Source organism: Brachycentrus maculatus, unplaced genomic scaffold (assembly GCF_059751285.1).
Source record: "Brachycentrus maculatus isolate JH-2025_06_01 unplaced genomic scaffold, ASM5975128v1 h1tg000134l, whole genome shotgun sequence".
Classification (NCBI taxonomy): domain Eukaryota; kingdom Metazoa; phylum Arthropoda; class Insecta; order Trichoptera; family Brachycentridae; genus Brachycentrus; species Brachycentrus maculatus.
Window position 1 is genome coordinate 876,487 of NW_028280887.1, and position 25,876 is coordinate 902,362.

Genomic DNA, 25,876 nt, shown 5'->3' on the forward strand with positions numbered 1-25,876 from the left:
CATATTTGTTGAGAACCAAAGGATATATAAAAAGGGTCATAAATGGGTATATTGTAAATAAGTATTGTTATTGGGAAATCTAAACTAAGTTAGGTAGTTTAAAATTCTCAATAACAATACTTATTTACAATGTACAAATACAGGTCAAATCTCAGTATTACGAACTTTACATGTATATTTTGGTTCAGTACTTTGTATATGGAAGTTTTCCACATAAATTGCAGATTCGTTATACTAGAAATTCCGTTAATTCGGTATTCGCTACAGAGAGATTTGACCCGTATGCCCATTTATGACCCTTTTTATGTCTTTGGATAATTTTTGTAATAATATTTTTGCTTATTTTTTTTTTTTTTTTCAAAAATGTTAATAAAATTAGTATATAACCACTCACCGAGATTTTTACGTCTACCGGTTTCGAGACGTACCCGTCTCTTCGTCAGGACAATCACTAACACAGCATGCAAACAATACTACCCTTCACCACCATAGCACCATTTACACACTCAAAACTACACAAAATGTCTAACACATGCGATTTTTGGTCGACCCGAAGACCAACATGCACTATAGTTTTCAATACAGACATGCGTTACGAGCCGAGGTTAAACGTACATTAAAATTAGACCTGGAATCGAATCAACTTATATACTTGTAGGATGAAAGGAGTGGGGGGGGTTCGAATTGGATATTGATGAATCTATTTAACCGATGTCAAATCAAATAATAATATTTTATTGAATATATTTACAACTATAATTTGTATTGAATGTAATTTATCAATCAACATGATCTCGACATATTCTGCAAATGAAGTAGCCAGCCATGTTGACCTGGAAATACCATATGACGTATTGGTGTACGCAGGGCAAGAAGGAATAGTTTTCTGTGGTTGCGAGTATACTTTTTTGTACCTGAACGTATGGGATACGGCCTTTTGCGTTTAGGCCATAATATAACGCATGTATCACATACATACGTATTCGTAGCACAGATAAGTAAATGACACAATTGGCCCAATTTTTTGCTGTTAATATTAAATTATAAACTAAAAATTAATTATGCATATTTTTCCGTCATATATTTTTTTGTAGTGCAGAATTTCCGACACTAGTTACCATAAAGTATTATATTTTTATAATTTATATTTGAAGCGCTAACTTTGTGATTTTCCATTTTATAATTAAAATGTAACTTTATTTTAAACTCACTATAAATTTATAGTGATTTTAAAATAAAGTTACGTTTTAATTATACTATATTTTTGTATTCAAAAGAGATCATAATCAAATCGCACTTGAGGTAGGCTTGGCATTGTGTGAATTGTCCAAAATTAATATTATTTTACAATATAAATATAAAATAAGGAAAATATTTACTATATCTCAGACTAATGTGCGGCAAAACGATGTATGATAGATGTTCTAAAAGCATCAAATAATAGATAAAATGAAGAAAGGTGTGTTGAGATGGCTGGCCATGTGGACCAAATGAATGAAGAAAGAACAGTAGACAGGTTTATGAGGCCAATTTAGTTGGAAATAGGAGCAGAGGAAGACCGAGGAAAATTTGGCATGATAAGTTACTTCAAATTTACGACAGGCGCTGTGGCATAGTTGGGTAGACGCTCGACTGCGAAGCTAGCATTGCAGGTTCGATACCCACCAATTGCAAAATAAAGATTTATTTTCAATTGATCTGGGTGTTTGTGGTGAATTTTTCACATTCACCTTTCCTATCCTTACTATCATCCTACCTGCAGACAAGCCTCTAAAAGTAGAGGTTTTGCGAGTTCTTCTTCTTCTTCTTCTTCTCCGTCTTAATCCTCATTGCTGAGGGTTGTGACCCTTGCAGAAGCAATGACTCTTCTCCAGTTATCCCTTGACTGCGCTGCATGTAGCGCTCCAACCACTGAGGTGCCTGCTGCTGCCTTAATTTGATCGGTCCATCGTGTGGGGGATCTTCCTCTCCCTCTCTTTCCCTCCAGGCTACCGATCACAACTAGTCGTTCCAGGCTATCCTCGTTGCCACGCGCAACGTGTCCAAAGAACTGGAGAATCCGTCGGGTACAGATATTGGCCAGAGACAAGCCATCCAAGCGTAGTTCCTGGCGAATGGACTCATTGGTGCGTCTAGCTGTCCATGGAATTCGGAGCATGCGCCTCCAACACCACATTTCGAAGGCATCAATTTTTCTCCTTTCTGCTGCTTTTATAGTCCATGTTTCAGCAGCATAGAGAAAAATGGAGTGGACCAAGCTCCTGACAAGCTTCATCTTGGTGTTGTTACTCACACCCCGGTCTTTCCAAATTTTGTCTAGCTTAGACATGGCACTTTTGGCGATGGCGATACGACGTCTAATCTCTCCTTCACAAGTTCCTTCATTGCTGATTTGAGATCCAAGGAACTGGAACTCGTTTATTATCTCTAAACCTTCCAGTGAGTTCCCGAGTTCACCAAACTTCTTAGATCGATCTATGATCATGATCTTGGTCTTGCTTTGGTTAATCTCTAGTCCCAGTGCCTTGCTCTCAATCTCTACTCGTTTAAGGAGATCTACCATCTCTTTTGGGTCTTTGGCCAGAAGTGTTGTGTCGTCCGCATATCGTATATTGGACAGCTTTACGCCACCAATGGACACTCCTCCATTCCATTCGTAGAGAGCCCTGCGCATGATGTATTCCCCATAGATGTTAAACAGGTCAGGGGAGAGTATGCATCCCTGTCTTACACCTTTCTCAGTGGGGAAGCTTGCAGTGTTTATGCCATTGATTCTTACGATTGCCTTACTTTGGGCATAAAGTCCATGGATGAGTTTTATCAAATGGGATGGGACTCCCATCTCCATGAGTACTTTCCACAGATGTTCCCACTTCACGCAGTCGAAAGCTTTTTTGTAATCGATAAAGCATAAAACTGTTGGCGTCAGGAACTCTCGGCTTTTTTCGATCACTTGGCGGATGTTGAGGATTTGCTCTCTTGTACCTCTTCCTTTCACAAAACCAGCTTGTTCCTTTGGTATTTGCCATCCAATGTAACTGTGTAATCGTGCTTTTAGAACATATAGCATTATCTTGCTGGTGTGAGAGATAAGTGCTATTGTCCTATAGTTTTCACACTTTTTGGATGAGCCTTTTTTGTGAAGAGGAATGAAAACAGATTCAGCCCATTCCTGAGGCCATGTTCCCGTTCTCCATATGAGGTTGCAGAGATCCAGCACTGTTTTTATGCCCTTATCCCCTAGTTCTTTTAGAAGCTCGGCCTGTATGCAGTCATTGCCGGGGGACTTGTTGCATTTTAGTTTTTTCAGTGCATTTCGAATCTCTTCTTCCAAAATGTCGGGTTCCATGGTTTGATTCTCAAAGGAAGGACTTCCTGCTGTTGAGGTCTCGGCATATAGTCCGGAGCAGTAACCTCGCCATCTCTCCAAGACGCTGCCAATGTCCGTCAGAACGCTTCCATTTTGGTCCTCTATTGCCCATGTCTGAGGTTTGAAGGCACGGGTTAAGAGTTTAACCTTTTGGAAAAGATCCTTTGTAGTGACGCTATTCGCTTTATCTTCTATCTCAGCACAGATATCCGAAATTTGTTTATTTTTGTCTCGTCGGCAATGTCTTTGTATATCTTTATTGAGCCTAGAGTATTCTTGTTTTGCTTCTGCAGATGAGGTTCCTTTTACTCTCATCGCTTTTCGCTTTGATATCATATCCCATGTGGGGTCTGATATCCAAGATTTCCTCTTTTCATTTCTCGGCTCCTGATATTTCATTGCAGTTTGCGAGTTCATTTCTCGGCTCCTGATATTTCATTGCAGTTTGCGAGTTATTCCATTAAAAATAAAAATTCTTGCATGTGGTCAGGTCAGGAGAATAATCAACGGATATGGATGAAGAGATGTATGAATGAATCAAATGAACTATAAATTGATGAAAGCAAGGAAGGCAAAAGAAGTAGGATCAAGTAATGATTTGAAAGGGAGAAGTAGAGGAAATGATGTTGATACAAAAGCTTTTTTGAATTTAATAAAAATTATTCCACCAGTAATAAGTCACCAATAGTATTTAATATTTATTACTTTTTAGTTTTAAAGGACAATTATACATACAAAATTTTAATATTTTTATATCGTGGGTAATACTGTAAAAAAACGTTAAGTATAAAATCCCTGATATTTAAAGCTTTTAGCCTGAATAAAATACCTGCTATTAAACTAAAAGTTGAATTTAATTTTAAAACCACATAAATATGACATTTCAAACTATTTAGTGTATTTTGCCAGTTTATAGAACGTTGAAAACTTTATAATATGCACCATTAAGTCAAAATTACATATTTTTGAGTTAACGTTTTTTGCCAGTACACCCACGATATGTTATAAACGTAATATGGTGTATAAAACATAAGGAGCTTGAATAATTTAAATGCATAATTGCTAAAGAAAACAATCGAATACGGTGGTGTCAAAAGTCTGCGTAATCGGAGGGCATGTATGAAGATGTATGGATGTGAAGGGGCGAGGAGTGTATGTCAGGACAGAAGAGTGTGGCGTTCCATCCTTTCTGCCCACCTCTGCGGTGAAACGGCGTGACGGTGGTAGTAGTAGTAGTAGCCAAAGAAATTAATTCACTTTAATAATAGTTAAACTGATTTATTTTTAAAGTTAATTTTTTGCACAATAAAATGCACAGGTCAACATACATAGGTCAACAGTATTTGATTTTGGTCTTTTATTTTTATTCTTTTAAGTTTACATGAAAAGCAACATTCTTGTCTAGCTGACTTGTTTGCCCGTTTCCAAAGCTTTGATTTGTCAATAATATTCATAAATGGTCAAATTTAACTTTAAAAATTAAAAAAGTAATATATTTATTTGGCAGTCACCAAAGAGAGTTTCTGCCAGTGTCAAGTCTTATTTTTATTTACAAGCAAAATTACAATAACAATTTTTAAGATTTTTATAGTTTAAATGCGTTTAGCTTTATCGTTTTAGAAATTATGACCGCAATTCTAAAATAAGGTTCAGAAAGAAGGGTGGATACTTGAGTGGGGAGTTGGATTGCTGCCTGTGTTAGGCTATTTAGAAAGTTCTCCTTGTCTGTTGTTAGTGGACACTGAAAGAAAATGTGGTTTGCATCCCCTATCTAATTTTTAGTAAAGAATAGAAATATGTCTTTTGTAATGCCCTTTTGTTTTTGCCCTTACAATGTCCACCAAATTTAACCACTTACTAGTCGAATTTTGGCGAGAAAATTCGTCAGTGCAGGAAATCATCACCAAACAACTGGAAACAGGACTACCCGAACACTGCTCGGGTTAGTCACTAAAAACAAATACATAAATATATTTGGCTCGGGCAAATCAATACCACCGAGTTGGAATAGGATTTGCCCGAGCAGCACTCGGACTCATCAATACAACACAAACTCTTTGCCCGAGTCACGTGAGGGATAAACTGACAAGTGATTAAAGTAGACTATTTTTGCAAAGAAAAAAACAAAATTTTAGCATACGGATAAGAAGAAATTCCAGTACCACCAAAACATTTAATGTGTTAGAAAAAAAATCTTGGCGCATTTCGCCTACTCCTTTCAAGAATGTCATAAATCAAAAAACTTGATTTTTCAGGAGAACGTTTTTAAAGTTTAAAAATATAATACAATGTACTAAAAATAAATATCGAGCCACTTATTGAACTTTTTACTGTGCAACAGATCTTTTTAGGTAAAACCTGAAGGTTTTTTCTCCATTTGAAAAATATTTAGTATATTTAAAAAAATAATTAAACAATACCTTTTCTTCAAAATGCAAAAACAACACTTTCTGCCCTGTAGCGGGTAAATATTAAGTTGAAAATATGCCGTTTTGCTGGAAGATTTGCCGAAAACATGCACAACTGAAAATTGACAATTTTTGATTTATGACGTTCTTGAAAGGAGTGAGCGATTTGTCATCTGCAAACGGTTTTTAATTCTTAATTTCTATTGGCTTATTGGTGATTTTATGCACCCCTAACTTGGTGTATAATATCCCGTCAACAAATTTAAAATAGGTTTTAAATTGTCTATGCTTCATCCACAGTAAACACAGTGTTGCCGGGATATTTGTGGTATTTGCTCGATCATATTTGCTCACTTGCGATTCGTGTGAACAGACCCCGATGGCACCGAGGGCGATGCCGATCTGCTCCGAGTGTCTGGGCACGGACGCGCGCAACCCGGAGGGCGAGGCCGAGGTGCTGAGCAGCTGCGACCAGTGCAAGGCCAACGTCCACCTCTCCTGCCTGAACCTCAAGGACTTCCAGCACATCGCGCCCATCTACAGGGTACACACAGCCACCTACCCATCTAAAATACAAACTAATGTTACCTTCCCCTCCCGGTGATACGTATTTACTACAACTCTACTTTGAAAATAAGAATATCATTATAAAATATAATAGATACGGGCACACAATTTTTGTATTCCTCCGTAATATAATTACGTATTACATGAAAGTATTATAATATAAAGTTATTCATTTGCAGCGATGCAAATAAATACGTTTTGAATATTGAAAGCATCAACTTTGCGGATCATATAGATATATTATTTTGAGAAATAAAAAGACTTCGTGTTTTGATCCACTCACATTTTTATTAACCATCTAGTTTCGGCAACAACCTGTTGCCCTCTTCAGGGTTTAATTTATGACTAAAAAAATTATTTAATTTTTCAAATAAATAATTTGTGAAAAAATCGGGGATAAAATCACAAATACACAAATGTTTCTCGGTGTGTGCGCGCGTGGCGTGCTTTATGTATACGCTCATGTCTTAGTGTGTTTACTGCACCAGTAGTGCTCAGATCGTCTTACGCGACGGTCGTGTCACTACGCTAGCTATTGCGGCTACTTGCGATGTATTTTCTTTTCATTTTCAGATACTTACCAGAGCTAACATTACAAAATTGTTACATTTCAAATTCAACTATGGTCGATAAAAGCAACATTGAGGAATATTCACATTTTTCCTGTTTTTAAACCACATTTTCATATGGTGTACAAAATACATATCACCGGTGCACGCGGAAGTTTTTAGCACCATAAGGGAAAGGTTAATTTAATAGATTTGCGCAGCAATAGTCACTTTTCATGTAATTGACTATCAAATTAACACCGTGTCTATTGAATATGATGCCCTATGCACCTTTTTTGTCCGCCTCCGTAGTGTAATCGCTCGGCTACCGTTCTGGAGGTCCCGGGTTCGATTCCCAAGGGGGGTAAAATAAATATAAGCGATTTTTTCACTGTAATATTTATTCAATATTACCCTGGACTGGTACCTGAAGCGGAGGGCTGATCACCTTTCCTTCATGTGTAGACGATCAAGATAACACTGCGTTTATATGACGCAGTGCCCTATGCACCATTGGGTGCGGATAAGGGTTTAAATGCACCTTTTAAGTGCGAAAAGGGTCAGGTAAGACAAGAAAATGAATTTTATTGTAAATTCATAAATTTATGCTAAAAAATATTTTACCAAGTTGTTCATCATAAAGTTACATCAATTTGATATTGGGTATAGTCTTTGGTATATCCGAGCGCAAGTTACTCCGATTTTCATAATAAATCTGAAAAATTCACGCTTATTCTATAGTAAATCTTTAAGAACCTGATCATACACAGCTACCACTTTCTCTTGTGAATACCAAATATGGAAAATGAGTTGATTTGTTACCTTTATATGCAATATTATATTTATTTAGAAATCATATCTCTTTATTATCTGTGTGCAAACTACGTACATATTATAAACAGAGTTGATAAGTGAAAAATGTATTTTTTCTTTATTTTATGGTAAAGATTACTTTAACAAAAAAACAAGAATTGGAGATGGGAATTAAATTCTGATGATTTTTTTATATCCTATAAAAATTAAACACTTGAATAATCCACCTAATTAATTAATCCAATTAATTATTTTTGATTTGTACCAGAAGATGAAAACAATTGTCGTTTTCGAAACTAGTCTTAAATAAAAATAAAACTCGATTAAGTGGATTATTCAAGTGTTTAATTTTAATAAAATAATCATGTCATTCCACAAAGTCAATGCCGAATCAATAAATAATATATCCTATAATGCTGACATACTTAGATTATTACCGTATTTTACTAACCTTAACAACGTGGATTTAAAATACCAAAACTTTAACAAATTGTATTTATAATACCATCACTTTAAAAAAAAAAATTTAAAATACCATAACTTCAACAAATTGGATTTAAAATATCATTACTTTAACAAATTGTATTTAAAATACCATAACTTCAACAAATTGGATTTAAAATATCATTACTTTAACAAATTGTATTTAAAATACCATAACTTCAACAAATTGGATTTAAAATATCATTACTTTAACAAATTGTATTTAAAATACCATAACCTCAACAAATTGGATTTAAAATATCATTACTTTAACAAATTGTATTTAAAATATCATATTTTTATCAAATTGGATTTAAAACATCATAACTTTAACAAATTGGATTAAAAGTACCATTCAAGTTTGTAAAAGAATACTGCTCAAGTGAGGATGTTTGCCTCCCCGTGCAGGCGTCGACGTGGTGCTGCGGCGAGTGCGGAGTGTGCGCGGCGTGCCCCGCGGCGCCGGGCGGCTGGACCCTGGGCTGCACATCGTGCCCGCGGCGCTGGCACGCGCAGTGCGCCGCGCCCCCGCCCGAGCGCCGCGCCCCCCGCCGCCCCTGGCGCTGCCGCCACTGCCTGGAGCACCACACCGCCACTCCTAAGGCCAGCGCAATCAAACGGAGGTGACTCTCAAACCTAACCCTTATTAGAGACGGCGCCAAGAAAGACTTATTTATTAATATTTTTCATATTAAGAAATAAGCCAAGAAAACAAGGGCTTATTTTTTAATACTAGGCAATAAGCTGAGAAAACAAAGACTTATTTTTAATATTAGGCAATAAGCCGAGAAAACAAAGACTTATTTTTAATATTAGGCAATAAGCCGAGAAAACAAAGACTTATTTTTAATATTAGGCAATAAGCCGAGAAAACAAAGACTTATTTTTAATATTAGGCAATAAGCCGAGAAAACAAAGACTTATTTTTAATATTAGGCAATAAGCCAAGAAAACAAAGGCTTTTTTTAATATTAGGCAATAAGCCATGAAAACAAAGGCTTATTTCAACTTATGTCAACATGCTCGGTTACCGTTCTGGAGGTTCTAGGTTCGATTCCTAGAAAAGTCGAATAAATTTAAATGATTTTTTCACTCTTATATTTATTCAATATACCCTGGACTGGTACCTGAAGCGGATGGCTGATCAGCTTTCCTTCATGTGTTAACGATCAAGATAACACTGTGTTTATATGATGCAGTGCTCTATGCACCATTGGGGTGCGGATAAGGGTTAGGAAAGAAAAAATACTGGCAAAAAACGTTAACTCGAAAATATGAAATTTTGACTTGATGCATATTATAATGTTTTCAACGTTCTATAAACTGGCAAAATACACCAAGTAGTATGAAATGTCATATTTATGTGGTTTTACAAGTAAATTCAACTTACTTAATAGCGGGTATTTAATGCAGTTTTCAAACAGGTATTTTAGAGTTAACGTTTTTTGACAGTATACCCACGATATAGTTTATTATAAGTCTCGCAAACTTGTCAAAATTTTTATTTATTTTTGCGAAAAAAATATTCTGTGTCAACTTTTTTTAATGGCTAAAATTCATAACCTTTTTTTTGAAAGACAGTATAAAGGTTTTATTAAAACCGTGATTGAAATCTGTGTAGATTGTCGACGACCACCCCGAAGGCCAGAAGAAGCAAGCTGATCCTCGACAGCGGTCCCGACACGGAAGATGAGACATCCGAGGGTAATGATACACATATCCCATCCGCCGCAATCATCGAGTCAGACCAGCGCATGTCGAAAGAGAAACAAAAGTTTTTCCGACTGTCCGCTTTCAATCCGGAGAAAAAGAAGCGTTATAAAGATGCAGTTTCGGCCTCTCTGGATAGCTCCGACAGCGTGTCTCTTAGGATAGGTAGGAACGATAACCGATCGGCAGACTCGGACTCGTCGGGCCGCGAGGAGCGGGTCTCCTCGGCCGTGGCCCCCCGCACTCTGCCGGAGCACGCCAGGCTCGGCTTCCCGCGCCACCTCCGCTGCGGCGCGTGGAGCAGCGACAGCTCGGAGGACGAGAGCTCCGCCTCGCGCGCCTCGCCCGCGCCCTTCAACCCCACCTTCCAGCGCCTCGGCGCCGCCGGCGGGGACCAGTGGGGCTTCGCGGCCGAGGCGCAGAAGAGCCGCTCCCTCGCGCCGCCCGCCGCCGCCGAGCCCTCACCCGCCTTCCAGCAGCTCCCGCGCGGCCGGGACCGCCTGCTCAACACCCTGTTCGACGGCCTCTCGGAGTTCTACGCCGTCCGGCACGGCAGCCGAGTGCGCCCGGGCGCGAAGCCAGAGAGCGCGGAGCGGGCTCCGTGCCGAGAGGTGCTGAAAGAGACACGGAGCACTTTCAAGAGCTTCAGCGACTCGTTAAAGTCGGCGCCTGACTCGCCCGGCGAGAGCGCAGAGTGCCGGGACAACGGGCTGCGCTACAAGCTGGTGCCCACCAAGGACGAGTACCTGAGTCTGGCCGCCGGGCCGGAGCGGCGGGAGCGCCTGTCCCCGTCGGGCCTGGTGAAGGCGGCCGTATACGCCAAGCGCCACGACCTCGCCCGGAGTGGCCTGCTGCTGAACTTCCACCGCCGCACGTCGGCCGACTCTCCCTCCGCGGAGAGCTTAGATCCTCGCAAGTACTCGAGTTGTCGGTTAGGGAGCGAGTGTAGTTTACCGAGCGCGTCGGAAGCGAGAAAAGAGCTACCGCTAGGAGACGCACCACCGCTAGCGCTCGTGCAGCCAGCCACCAATCGGACGGGTAAGGACAGTTCATCCGCCACTCGCCCGCGCCCCCCCCTCCCCTCCGGTCCCGCGGGGTTTGGTTCCTCCCTAACATGTTGCTAATCCCCGCCCCCCGCCCCCCGCCTGGCATGTAAAGGTAAATGTGTGGTGGAATAAGTCCGGTACCGAGCGTGTCCCAGTAGCGCTTTTCTCGGGAGCTGTTCTTACTTTCTGTTCTGATTGATGGCTGGACTGTAACAAAATACATTCTCATAGTTTGCGATGCGCATACTATTTCCATGTCGAGTTATTTTGTTAAATTTTCTCATGCCTGGTCTGACAAAAGCCATATTGCGATATATCGATAGATTGACTTCCCAAACTTGTGTATTTTGCGGTTTAACCCCATAGAGTCTTTGTGATGGTAACTGGACTACAACAGTATCCACACACTCACCTTTCCTCGCTTGCATCGCTAGCACTGCTCGGGTATCCCACTCGGCCGCCGCGGGCATCGTGTCCGCTTGCGCAATGTGCTACTCTAGCAGTGCTACCGTCACATATACCTATAATCAAATAACATTCGATACTAAGGTTTAAGTTTTATCAAATTCCTTAAATGCATGTACATATGTTGTGTCAACCAAAGACGTTCTCTCATGTACAGTTTTGTTGATATTTCGGTGGTGAAGACTTTTTGTTTTTAATGTTTGTAAATTGTATTTCTTCACCAGTTATAGCACATGACTGAGAATTTCTCCATTGTTCAATGTATTTTGTCCAGTTCACAGTTTTATTATGTCATATCACAATGTTTCAATGTATCTGAGCTCTCAATATCCCTATTTTCTTATCCAGACCCGGTGCGGCAAGAAGCACTGCAGTGGATTCACGCAGCTTAATCTTGATTGTCAATATTTCTATTTCTGTGTACCCAGATATTGTGGTAATACAAACCTCAAAAAAAAATCATTTAAACATTACTTGGTAAAAATATGACATTTTGAGTGTGTCTAAATCCTTCTTCACAAATCTGGGTTTCTCCACTTGGGAGTTATTTTTACATTTTGAGATCTCAACAAAGGTGAAAAAGAATATGGAAGTCTGATTATTTACAGGGCTTACACCCGTCATAGGCCGGTTTAAGAGATCAATTCAAAACAAATTAATTTACCCACATTATCATCCGACTGTTCTTTTGAATTGACACTAATATCAAAAAAATTGTTGAATTTAAACCCTGATTTTTCATAATATTCCGTTGCCATAAAAAAAGTATTTAAATTTAGAATGCAAGTTCTCAGTACCTAAATATGTTTTTATGGTTGTTAAAAAAATATGTTTAAATTTAGAATCCAAGATCTCAGTACCTAAATATGTTTTTGTGATGATTAAAAAAATATATACAATTTAAATTTAGAATGCAAATTCACAGTACCTAAATCTGTTTTTATGAAAGGACAGTCGGTATCAAGTATGGAGTAAACGGGGCAGGTTGCTAATTAATCAAATCAAATTGAATCAGAATTGGTTTATTATCAACAAAATTGTTCATATTGAATGTCTCCACACCCGACTTGACCCGTTTGCTGCCGCTAATATGTTAACGCGTCAAAATGACTATTTTTCTAGTATTTAATTTTTAATTTGACCATTTTTGGTGAATTCAGCCGGCAGCAAACGTGTTTTAAGTTACTTCGAATAATGAATGTAAATTGGTAAAACACTTTTTTGTTTGTTTTTTTTTTTTCAAATCTTGGTTTGTCATGAAACAGCAAGGGATATTTATGAATTGGGCTTTAATCTACTAAAATTTCGCTTCAAAGGCCTATATGATGATGTATTTTTATGGAAGTTGAGAAAGCCAGGTCTGTATGCCACTTAACTGTCCAGTTAGGAACAGTTTTTTTTATAGATTTTTTAACACACTATGGACGGGAAAGATGATGATGAAAGTTGACTGATCCTTAAGGACGGGGAGGGTATTTTTACCTTCTGCGCCAGACTCATTTCGAAGTCAGAATAGAAGGAATTACATATTTAATGTTTTTATATGAATATTATGTACCAATCTATTTATTAAGGTCTTAACTATATGTACATAATTATAAAATCCCGTGGCCAGCGGTGCGCAAGCGTAAAAAACACCCGTCCAAAGTGTGTTAAGAGATTTTTTTTGAAAAATTGCACTCAAAGGCATAATTTACATTTCAAATTAAATTAACGACAATGATGCCAACATAAAAAAAATATCTTGTGTAAAATTTGCACAAATTCATGTCATTTACTCTTGACTCGCTGTTAAAATAATTTCCAGTACTTCAAGAGACGAGATGCGTGTGTCTAATGGCGCCTCCATATAGTTTAGAATGTCATGGCAATCTCTAGACAAGTAATCAATCGCACAATATAAAGTCACTTGTATATTTGAGAGAAAAAATAAATGTGACTTAGTTATTTTTCAATTAATTTATTTATTTATACTCAAGAAATAAAATAAATTAATCAATCAATTTTGCTACAACGGTAAAATGTGAACATTTGTAGTACAGTTGAAATGTTTTACCTTTTTCATTCATTGATGTTACTTTTTTATACGCATGTACGGATACCGCTGTGTGATCATACATAAGACCGACGCAAGTCAAAATCAGCTGTTTCAATACAGAAATGATGAAAATGCTTTTTTTTTAGATGGGAGTTGCATTGACTATTTATGTACTTACATTTCTTATTATGTACAAGGTTTATAGATCATTAAGTATATTTGTTTTGTCTGGCTAAAAAAATGTTTTATTTTAATCTGTGTTGGGAACAGGAGGGATAATCTAGTGTGGGTCAGTCAGGAACTTCTCAGCATTTGCTCACTGCTGGGAGAAAACCATGTAAAACTCCACAGCAGAAGCCGGACTGTTGACTGTTATCAACAGACCTTCCGTTCCACTAGAAAAGGGTTGGGCATTTTGTGTCCTTGCTCGGTTTATGGTACCAATGTCCTTCACTATTTTTATCATGCATGAGACCACCTCTAGTGACAGTTCATTATGAACAATCACGGATCCGCTGTCGGATAGGTCCTCACTAAGGCTCCTGCAACGCGCCTCCAGCTGTTGTCTTTAAAAGCTGAAATGAGAAAAACTCTTCTTGCTTTCAAACATACTTTGCATCATGATATCATTATTAATTCCCCTTTGTACAGTCACACAGCGGTATGTTTAGGCTAAATTTGAAACTTGATGGTATTGGAATCAAACAAATGAATTATAAAAAAATTGGCAAATAGTTAAAATCAATGTTAATAATATCTTTTTTTAATGTTTGTAATTCCCAATTTTCGGTTTAGAGATTCTAATGTATATACATATATATATTTTTTTATTTGTATTTTGTATATATGTATATATATATATATATATATATATATATATATATATATATATATATATATATATATATATATATATATATATATATATATATATAAATAAATATATAATTTATTTTTTTTAAAGATATTTGTTTGTTTCCAATGCTCAAAAAAGAGTATGCAACCGATTGTTTCCATTTTCAAGATATGCAAAAAATAAAAAATATAATATTTAGTAAAACTTGCACGCACAAGAACCTTTAAACGTGTACACTAGTCAAGTACAGATTGTTTTCTTTTAGTGTGTGTCTTATAAAAAGAAAGGGTTTCACTTTTTCGTCTGATCCAGGCCAATTTAAAAAAGTTTCACTTCAAAAAAATCATGCACTTCAGAGTGATTCATGGGCTGTCCGTTGATCGCTTCAAACGTGTAAACACATTGACCCAAACAAGATGTTGCATTCCCTTTTATTTTCACAAATCATTCATTTTTCATTAAATGATTCGGCAGTCATTTTTTAGTAAAAATCTATCCATTTTTAATTTAAGTTTTGCTTAGTAAATACCACTGTCTTAAAATCTACTGTGACATGTGTTTTGATGCGGAAAGCATCGAAACACGTGCCACAGAAAATTGAGGAAATAGTGATATTTACATTATTGTGTTTGAGAATTAAAAATTTGCAAATCTTGTTAGCAGTATGCGATGTGTTTAGTTTGCATTTTACATTGTCTGGTTGGGTGCGCAGAGCGCGCGAGCCTCCCTCCGGGCGTGACGGAGCGCGACGTGGAGCAGTTCCGCGAGGCGCGCGAGAGGGCGGCCCCCGCCAGCCCGCCCGCGGCCGCCGCCGCAGCCCCCACCGCCTCCGCGCCTGCCGCGCCCGCCGCGCCGCCGGCCCCCGCGCCGCGCTGTCCCGCTGCCATCCAGTTTGGCAAGTGGCACATCGACACCTGGTACTCGAGCCCCTTCCCGCAGGAGTACGCCAGGTGAGGGCCTTTCCACTATTCGGGCGGGGTGCGGGACTGCTCTATCGAGTTTGGTTAAAAATGAACAAATTTCGGACAGGTGTTTTTTACATCTTCGGACTGCTGGTGACGAGATTTGATTATTATGTACTTCTTCTTCATGAGCCCTCTGACCTTCACCGCTGGATATATATTGAGTTTGGAGACCACTGCTTTAGAGCGTTAGTTATATTACCATACCATAAGGAGAGTGTTAGTTATATTACCATACCATAAAGTTGGATTAAATTTTCCACATTACTGTCTCCATAAAGTCAGCAAGTCATTCTTGGGGAAATGTATATATTTCTACGATAGTCTTGCCATAAAAATTTTTAACTCACTTTTTTCTGTGCATGTCATGTCAGGTCCTCCTGATGTCGACTATCACTTGAGAGCAATTGTCCTTGTCTCGGGCAGCTCCGAACAGTGCCTGGACGGTCCCGATCCCCGTCCAATCTCGGTTATTCCGGAGCCGGGAGATCCGCCTTCTGCCCACACCTCGTCGACCCTCTATTTTGCCTTTTCCGATTAGGTCTCATCTTAAAAAAGATTTAAATCTAAAATAATATTAAAAACCCTTCACAGTAAAAGCGTATTGCTTTTTAAATGTAATATTGACTTAGTCTTACTGTTCTATTATAAATGTTTTTAGATTGATTTAAATGTTTGTGCTCTACACGGAATTTTTACGTCCGGCAGTCCTTTTTTGAAAAATGAAAACGATTACGACAGTTTAGCGTGACCGAATTTATGCACAACGTCGGGGTTTAAACCTTCAATGAACCGATCAAGGGCACCGATCCGAAGAAAGATGGACAAAAGCAAAAGCCAATCCAAGCCAATTTTAAAACGCTAACTGACGTGCGGGACGGTAAAATTCCGTGTAATTCCGTGTAGTGCACAAACGCCCTTACTGTTCTATGTTTCTAATGTTGAATTAGTCTTACTGTTCTATTCTAAATGTTCATAATATTGACCTAGTCTTACTGTTCTATTATAAATGTTCATAATATTGACCTAGTCTTACTGTTCTATTCTAAATGTTCATAATATTGACCTAGTCTTACTGTTCTATTCTAAATGTTGATAATATTGACCTAGTCTTACTGTTCTATTCTAAATGTTCATAATATTGACCTAGTCTTACTGTTCAATTCTCAATGTTTATAATATTGACCTAGTCTATCGTAAATGTTTTTAGATTATCCCAGGTTTACTGTTCCGCTTTAAATGTGTTTTAAATGTTTTTAATATAGACTTAGACTTACTCTCGCTTTAAATGTATTAAATATAGACTTGGTGTTACTTGATATTTTTTTAACCCATCGGCATACTAGCCGCCAAATCTTGGCGACTAAGAAAATTTTACATTTGCACATCAGTCAGGGTTTAAACCACGCCTCTTTTTTACTTGCGGGGATACTTTCAGTTAGTGTATTTGTATACATATTTTGAAAAAACTGATATGCGGATGGGTTAAAAAAAAAGAGAAATATTAGGGTTTTTATTATTTACACAAATATTTCAATTTCATACTATTTCTGTGAGCCTAAGTGGCTCATTATTAGAAATAGGTATCAAATTGTGGTAGAGTGGTTTCAAACCCATCCGCGACACTAACCTCGGGACCACAATCCGACAACTATTTTAAATGTTTATTTTTACACCATTGACTCAATACGCATCTATTATACACTTACATAATATCTTGTTTTTATTTATTATGAAGTCGGTGCTTAAAGTATAATTGTTTGCGTTTTCAGACTACCAAAGCTTTTCCTGTGCGAGTTCTGCTTGAAGTACGCCAAGAGTCGCGCGGTCCTCTCCCGGCACCTGGACAAGTGCTCCTGGCGCCACCCGCCCGCCACGGAGATCTACCGCTGCGGGGACGTGTCGGTGTTCGAGGTGGACGGCAACGCCAACAAGATCTACTGCCAGAACCTCTGTCTGCTGGCCAAGCTCTTCCTGGACCACAAGACCCTCTACTACGACGTGGAGCCCTTCCTCTTCTACGTGCTCACGCACAACGACGCCAAGGGCTGCCACCTTGTGGGCTACTTCTCCAAGGAAAAGCACTGCCAGCAGAAGTACAACGTCTCCTGCATCATGACCATGCCCCAGTACCAGCGCCGGGGCTACGGCCGCTTCCTCATACACTTCAGTGAGTACACGCTCCATCCCCGTGTCGTCTCCCCTCCCCCTTCGCGCAATCTCCCCCGCTAATCGCTCCGACCTCTTTCCAGGCTACTTGCTCTCCAAAGAAGAAGGCCAACCGGGGACTCCGGAGAAGCCGCTCTCGGACCTCGGTCGGGTGTCCTACCACGCCTACTGGAAGTCCGTAGTTTTAGAATATCTACACGCTCATAGACACGAAAGAATCTCCATAGGCGACATCGGCCGGGAGTCGGGAATGTACAGCCACGACATAGCTACCGCTTTCCAAATCCTCGGCTTCATCAGACACATTCCCGTCGAGGACGGGTACAAACTGGGGCTCTGCATCGACTGGTCGCGCGTCGACAACCATATGAAGAAAGTCAAGGGTTCTCTCAGGCTAGACATCGACCCCGAGTGTTTGCGGTGGACTCCCCTCCTCATTCCCACCGTCAACCCCTTCAGATCCGAAATGGACACCTCCCTCCGAGCCACCGAGACAGATGTCAAGGAAGCGGTCAAATCTGAAGAAGAGGCGGAAGAAAAACTAGCGACCCCCGTCAAACAAGCCCAACCCGTCGCTAAGACGAAACATCCCGCTCCAGAAATACCCGACACTCCAAAAATAGACGAACACTCGGCTCTAGACATAACCTCCTCGGGCCGGAGACGCACCAGACCGAGCAAGTATAACGAGACTACTTTCACTCCGACCCCTGTACCGGTTGTCGCGGAACCTTCCGGAAAGCGAAAAAGAAAAGATGCCTCTGATAAATTAGAAAAACAGGAAGAAATTTCTAACGGTGATATTAAATTGAAACCCAAAGAAACGTCTCCGCCCCCAATTTGCACTCCGGACGACGTCAGAAGTAGCAGGAGTAGAAGTCTAGCGCGACGCGTCTCCCAGAGAAGCAGTTTGAGCATAGAGAACGCTAAAGATAAAGAAGTTGCGAAAGAAAAGCCCAAAGCCAAAACTCCCGTAAAAGCAAAGGCGACGAAACCCCCGGACAAGAAGGCGGCGCCCGAAGCTAAGGCCAAGGCTTCCGAGGAGTTCTCCGACAGCCAGGACAGCATCTCCAACTGCCAGCAGAAACCCGCTAAAGCCAGAAACGCCCCTCCCAAACGCAAGCGCGGGTGGATAAGGGGCAAAGCGAGAAAGAAGCAGAAGGTTTGTTACGACAAGAAGAAACAGACAACTTTAACGGAAATGTTCAAAGGTAGATTGAAGAAAGCCAAAGAGATCTTCGAGAACCGACAAGCGAGCAACTTGCATTCGGATCAGAGTGATTCCAATTATCGGGATATAGAGAGCGCCGCCGAAGACAAGTTTGCAGAACTGAATGCGGTCAAACTAGATCACGATAAGCGACCCAAACCGTATCTCTCGGAAGAAGATAACTCTACTAATCCCAACAACGCTCAACCGGAAACGGGGAAGAAGAAAAAGGCTTTCAAGAGAAGAAAGTCCGGAAATGACAGCACCGAAGATTCGTCCGCGGAAGCCGATGATGAAATGGAGATTGACGAGCCAGATTTTGAAGAAAAATCTTCCAAATTTGATAAGGAAATCACCGCAGAAAGCGAAAATACCTCGCCTCTGGATAGTAATAAAGATATTACCGATGACAATCATTCGATAACGGATACTTTAGGAACTAGTTTAGATGAGCCGAATGAGCGCAGTCGGACTCCCGACAAACAGGGACCCGAAGAAGTCGCGACGCAAGTGGAGAACGCCACTTCGGAAAGTACCGATATTCCCGAATCTCGTAGCAATAAATCCCCAGTACCTGATCTCGTAGAGTCCTCCGTAGAGGAGGCAATTCCAGAAATTGGAGACCCAGTGCCTAGCGTGCAGGAGGTCACGCCGCCCGTCTCGGAAGAGAGGGAGACTATCGTCATATCGGAGTCCGAGGACTGCAGCAACAGTCAGCCGGAATTCCAGTCCACCGAGCAGCCGGACTCTAGCGTAATCGTAACTCCGGAGAAGTCCGGCCCGCCCGCAGAGAAGAGCTCATCTCCGCCGGCCCAAACCGACCTCGCCGTAGAATTGAACAAACTGCCGACATTTCAGGTAGACAGTTCACCGGAGAAATATCCCACTCTACCCGACAAAACTGCATCCCCGGACAAAATCTCCAATAAGTCTGATAAAATAATATCTCCGAGCAAACCGGACAGTGTGCCAAGTAGCGCGGCGGACGTAATCGATTCCGTCACTTCTAATCAGATTTATAAATCTCCCGATCACACGGGTCAGTCCCGAGTCGACATTGTAGATAAAGAACCAATTTCAATTTCAAAAAACCTGGAAGAAAAATTAACCGACGATAAATCCGATAGTTTAATTCAGTCCGACGTTTGTTTGTCTAATGAAATTTCTAAAGAATCGGACGTTCGGCAGAATTTTTTTCAGGCAAACATGAACAATCAGAAGATGTATTCTGATAATGCTCTCAGCGATGAAACCAATAAGAAGGATCCGTCCAAGGAGCAGAGACATTCTGACTTTCTCGCCGATTACGATCAAGTGATGGATGTTTGCAAATTGGCCAACAATAATCCGGCAACCGAAAAGACCCTTCCGAGTCCTTTCGTCAGAACCGGAGCGGCCGTCGCTAATCTGATGAAAGACTTTCACGAGGAATCGTCCGACCGGATTACCTACTCTAACAGCACTATCCATAAAGAACACTTCGTATCCGAACCTGCAAAACCGCCGCCCGTCAACGTTCCGGATAACCAAAAGCGGAGCGATAACGCCTCGAGGATATCTCCGGCTCTCGTCTACTCCAAGTTTGGATATCCCGCACAGGACACGTCTCACTCCTGCATAAAAATGCAATCCTCGGACGTCCCTAAGCAGAATTTTGCCGAGTTGAAGAATCCCGATAAAACCGACAATCAAATGGGCGTACTAAAAATTAGCGGGACATTTCATTCTGACCCTGCGCCTCTAGCCGATAAAAGTGTACCCAAGATGGATGTTCCTCAAGCGATGGCCTCCCCGGCGGTGACGCAGCGTGCGGAGCTCCCGCAGGACACTCGGGGGGCCCGCTACTGCGCGGCGCCGCCCGCCGGCAGCTGCTCGCGCCCCGACGCGGCCTCCCTGCCCCCGCACGCCCCCCTCACCAACCTGCCCGTGCAGGTGCACCGCGACGGGCTGCACTTCGTGGTCAACCCGACTCTGCTCAACACTCTCCTCGTGGACGAAAACAAAATGGAAAGCCAGAACGTCGCCGCCAAACCGACCAAGAGCAAGCTGCGCGACGTGCGCGTCAACTCTCTCCACAATAAAATAGACAAGAATGACAAGAAAGGCGGCAAACCGGAATCTCCGGCGGTAAACAACGGCCAACCCAAGATATTTTTTCCGGAGCAAGAGCAGATGAAGAAAGCGCAGGAGGGCGCGCCCGTAGCTAATATAATCAACATCCCGAGCGCGATACCCGCCAGCTGCAAGGGGGACCCCAAGCCCCACGAGCCTCCCAAGAAACAAGACTTTTATAAGAAAGAGAAAGCTCCTCCGAAAATCGCGGAGAAGAATAACGCTTTAAAGCACGATAAAAACTGCCCCAAACAAGATCAGAACGACGTCAATAAACCTTTACCGAAGTTTAAATACGAAAATGAAATTAGCAAAGAATACGCCATCAACCAGATTCCCAACTACCACACGAGCCACTCCCAGTACCAGTGGGCGGCGCACTGGGACCACACGCGGCTGCACGGCTCCTGGGAGCAGAGCAGGTTCCTGGACCACATCCAAAACAAGAATCCCGACAAGAACCCTTACTTCGACAAGTACCAGAGCTTCAACTTGCCCCACCTGGACAACATGCAGAAGTCCCCGCAGAAGCTCCACCACAAGTACGATCACAACATCGCCGCGTACACGTCTCTCTCCGCGCCCCCGCTCTACCAGCCCGCCGGGCTGACCCAGCACTTCAAGGAGAGCAAGCCGGCGCAGGCCAAGCCGGCCGAGTGCGGGCAGAAGGCCGACTCGTGCAAGGTGAACTCCCGCCAGTCCAAGAATTCCTCGTGCCAGACCCAGAACGAGAAGAACAAGCAGGCCAACAGCAAGCCGCCCGAGTGCAACAACATCGCGCAGAGCTACGAGCGGCAGCAGGGCAACCAGATGATCGGGGAGCACTTCGGGCACAACCAGTGCGGCATCCCGGAGAACAAGGCGCGCGGGGACATGTGCGAGAAGAAGACGTGCAAGAAGGAGGAGAAGGAGGAGGGCAAGCGCGAGGAGGGCTGCCAGGCGGCCAGCCCCGCGCTGCCCTCGCTGGGCGTGTACACGCCCGACTCCACCAGCAACTCGGTGCACAGCGTGCAGTACGGCGCCTGCGAGCTGGACGTGAGCCAGCTGGGGCTGGAGTCGCCCACGAGCATCGCCTCCGACCTGGCCTCGCCCTGCTCCATGCTGCACATGCACCCGAGCCCGCAGCACGCGCCGCACCCCATGCACGCCTCCATACACATCCCGCCCATCATGACCGGCACCCAGCCCAAGCAGAAGAACGTGCACAACCGGAACAGGTAACTATCATTGCTAACACATTATGTGGGAGGCGAGTTTTACAGTACAGTGGCAGTACGCAAAGGAGTGCGGGATTTTCTAATATTTATGGGAAAAGTGGATTGACAGTAAAATATAATACGTGTGTAACGGCCGTACTGTATGTGTTTGATTGAATTGCCATTTTTCATGTGATGGGTATATTTAAAATAAAATTCTCTAGTATAACGAGTAACTCTTATAATGGGAAAGTTTAGTCAATCCCGTCTTTCTCATAATAACCGAGTTCGACTGTATTATTATTTAACTTAAGTTTTACAATCAGTAATCAGAATTCACAAATTCTTCTATCTTTTGAATTTTTCTCGCTAAACAAGTTCATCAATCTGTTCACGAATGATGTCGAGCCGGTGTGTATTTAATGCGAGGTGTGACCGGAAAGTTTGCCTGTTTCCAGGGGCAACTCGAACAACAGCCAGAACAGCAACCAGGTGAATGCCAGCGGCGGGAGCGCGGTGCAGGAGAATGCGCAGAAGAACAACAACAACAACAACGGCAACGCCATGCGCGGCACCGCCACGCCGCCCGCCCGGCATCGCACCACGCCGCCCATGTCACACCAACACCACGGTATGTCCCGTTATTCAGTGTCCCATCAATCAATCACCCAAACTGATTCCAGATTTCTGATTCTTGTTTTGAAGTTTCTGGAAGTCATAACAATAAATTGTGGCAAAAAATGATAACTCTAAAATTAAAATATCCGCTATTAAAAAACAAACTGGCAAAAAACGTTAACTCTAAAATTCCCCATTTTGATAATCCGTTATTTAAACCTTGTAGCTTGAATAAAATACCTATGAATATAAATAGCTATGTATTAAACTCAAAGTTGAAGTTACTTTTAAAACCACATAAATATGATATTTCGAACTACTTGGTGTATTTTGCCAGTTTATAGAACGTTGAAACCTTTATAATATGCGTCATTTAGTCAAAATTGCATATTTTCAAGTTAATATTTTTTGCCAGTACACACAATATGAATCTCCACAGTCGCAGTCAATTTATACATAATACTGTTTTATCTTATATGTTTTTATGTTTTTTTTTTTAAATTGAATGAAAATGATAGGGGGGGGGGGCCCTAATTGTCCATGTCACGGATAGAATAAAAAAATAAATGATGGAAAAATAAATAATAATAAGAAACAACTCCTACCCCCCTGTTCATCCTTCTTCACTGTAAGGACACAACTCTAAAATGAAGACTTAATTTCACATACGGTGTTTTAAAATGGTGCAGAATGCATCGGAATACTAGTCACAAAAAAGTTAAATTTAAATTAAAAAGTGTTATATATTACTGCAATTGCAATATGCAATATTGACTGCTGAATTAATTGCCCGCAACTTAAATTTCTTTAGACCCAGGTAACATTTAACGTAATTGTCTTTTTTTTTAAAACATCGTTTTTTATTGAAAAAATTAGTTTTTCTTTGAAATTAATATATGGTTTTGAAAAGAATAGAGTTATTGAAAGATAAGGAATTTAAAAAATATATATTTTCAATACATAATCTGAAAAAAACAGGGTGTGGAGAGACAAGTGACTTCTCTCAAAGCCGGTCACTTACTGAATTATTCAGTTTGCGAGTTCCCCTTAACCAGTTGCCAGTTTATCCCTCACATGACTCGGGCAAAGAGTTTGTGTTGCATTGATGAATCCGAGTGCTGCTCGGGCAAATCCTATTCCGGTAGTATTGATTTGCCCGAACCAAATCTATAATTATGTATTTGTTTTTATTGACTAACCCGAGCAGCCTCTTTACACTACGGAGGCTTTGTCCGCCTTCGTAGTGTAATGGTCAGCATGCTCGCCTACCGTTCTGGAGGTCCCGGGTTCGATTCCCAGGGGGGTTTAATAAATATATGTGATTTTTTCGCTCTAATATTTATTCAATATTACACTGGACTGGTACCTGAAGTGGAGGGCTGATCACCTTTCCTTCATGTGTAATCGATCGAGATAACACTGCGTTTATATGAAGCAGTGCCCTATGCACCATTGGGGTGCAGTAAGGGTTTTATATTTTTATAAACCCGAGCAGTGTTCGGGAAGTCTTGTTTCGAGTTGTTTGGTGATGATATCCTACACCGACAAATTTTCTCAACAAAATTATTGTGCTGTAATATGATGTTGTCGGTTGTGGTAGTGGGCGTGGTGTCGCAGCAGAGCGTGGGGGGCGCCATGGCGTACCAGGCCATGGGCTACCTGCAGGGCCAGCAGAGCTTCCAGCAGGGGCAGCCCTACGGGGGGCAGGCCTGCTCCGGACAGCCCTTCTACCAGCAGGTATGCTTACATCTACACATTTTATTTTTTATCTTAAAAGCATTGATAACTTTGCGGTATTGTAATATCTTTCATTGTTCACTTTATGTTATAATTTTTTTAATTGAAATTTAAAATTAATTTTTATTTTATTTTATTTTTTTAAGTGGTATTACACAAAGTGAGTGATGAATGATAAGGAGGGTGCTTTATTATATTGTATGTGTTTACACAACACACATGTGTTTACATATGTGTCCGCCTCCGTGGTGTAATGGTTAGCATATTTAGCTACCGTTCTGAAGGTCCCAGGTTCGATTCCCAGGAGGGAGCGAAAATAAGTAAGAAATATTAGTGATTTTATACCCTTGACTGGTCCCTGGAGTGCAGAAGTTATCAAGTTGCCTTCATATGAGTAACAATCAAGATAACACTGCTACAATACGATTCAGTGCCCTATGCACTATTGGGTATGGAAAAGGGAAATTAATAATATGCTTGCAAATTTACAAGCATTTTCTTTGTACATAATGTACGTTTATTTTTTTTTTGTAACTAACTTTTTTTTTAAAGTTCATACTGTTCTAAAGTAACGAGTGAGGAAAGAACTGTATGACAAATTTATGACGTGCATTTAGTTGGGAATGGGAGCAATAAATCAAGTATGTTTATCATCATGTATCACTCAATTTTGGATGCTTTGCCAAAAAAATGGATGTAAATCAAATGCTTGAAAACGGTCAGGTCAGGAGACGGAATATGAATAGACGAGTATATATGAGGAGATGCATGGATGTGGAAGAGGTAAAGAGTGTTGTGGCATTCTATTCTCCCTGTGGCGAAGCGGCGTGATGGTTAGTTAGCAAATGAGGTAATAACACGAAGCGCGTATGTCCACAGGGCGGCGGAGGGCCGTCGTGCTCACTGGCGCGCCTGCAGCAGATGGCGGAGACGGGCGGCGCGGCGGGCGGGGGCGCGGGGGAGGGGGGCACGCCCCCGCACCAGGGCCCCACGCCGCCAGCCCCGCCCGTCACGCCGCACTACCACAAGTACTACCCGCAGCCTGCCGACACCGCCCGCAACGCCAGGAACATTCCCGGTAATTGGGCACTCAAAGCTCCTTGGTTGCTAATTCACTCCTTTTACTCAAAGCTCCTTGGTTGCTATTTCACTCCTTTTACTCAAAGCTCTTTGGTTGCTAATTCACTTCTTTTACTCAAAGCTCCTTAATTACTAATTCATAATTTATCGTGATGATATTTCCAATGTAATTCGTATATTTTGTTGGCAAAATAACAAAAGTTGAGTACATATAGAACAAATAATTTTTAAGAATAACAATTTAAATAAGAATAACGTCGTGACACATTACCATCTATCATTAGAATCCTAACTGTCTATCAAACCTCCTCCCTTAGTTTTTCCCTCTACCTCCTTCCCTAAACTCCCTTTTTCCTTTGCCTTCCTTATTTTCATTAATTTGTAATTTATGTTTTTTTTTTAATGTTCAAGTTCTATCTGCCCTCTGATTGCAAACAGCTACACATGGTATCAAACATTTTGACCAATATCACTAGTCTGTTTTTGGT

The 25,876-nt window shown here is 41.2% G+C and overlaps 1 protein-coding gene across 2 annotated transcripts in view; it reads left to right on the forward strand.

Moving 5' to 3' along the window:
- LOC148309268 (uncharacterized) overlaps window positions 1–25,876 on the forward strand; it is a 29,690-nt gene that overhangs the window by 2,317 nt on the left and 1,497 nt on the right. Inside the window, exons 2-10 of one of the 2 annotated variants that reach the window (XM_088260386.1) lie at window positions 6,152–6,322; window positions 8,598–8,812; window positions 9,811–10,937; window positions 15,017–15,254; window positions 17,039–17,436; window positions 17,519–21,974; window positions 22,412–22,584; window positions 24,172–24,308; window positions 25,188–25,386. In XM_088260386.1, coding sequence (XP_088116512.1) covers window positions 6,152–6,322; window positions 8,598–8,812; window positions 9,811–10,937; window positions 15,017–15,254; window positions 17,039–17,436; window positions 17,519–21,974; window positions 22,412–22,584; window positions 24,172–24,308; window positions 25,188–25,386 — 7,114 coding nt within the window. The remainder of the gene's footprint in view (window positions 1–6,151; window positions 6,323–8,597; window positions 8,813–9,810; window positions 10,938–15,016; window positions 15,255–17,038; window positions 17,437–17,518; window positions 21,975–22,411; window positions 22,585–24,171; window positions 24,309–25,187; window positions 25,387–25,876) is intronic. The other variant, XM_088260387.1, reaches the window with a different exon arrangement.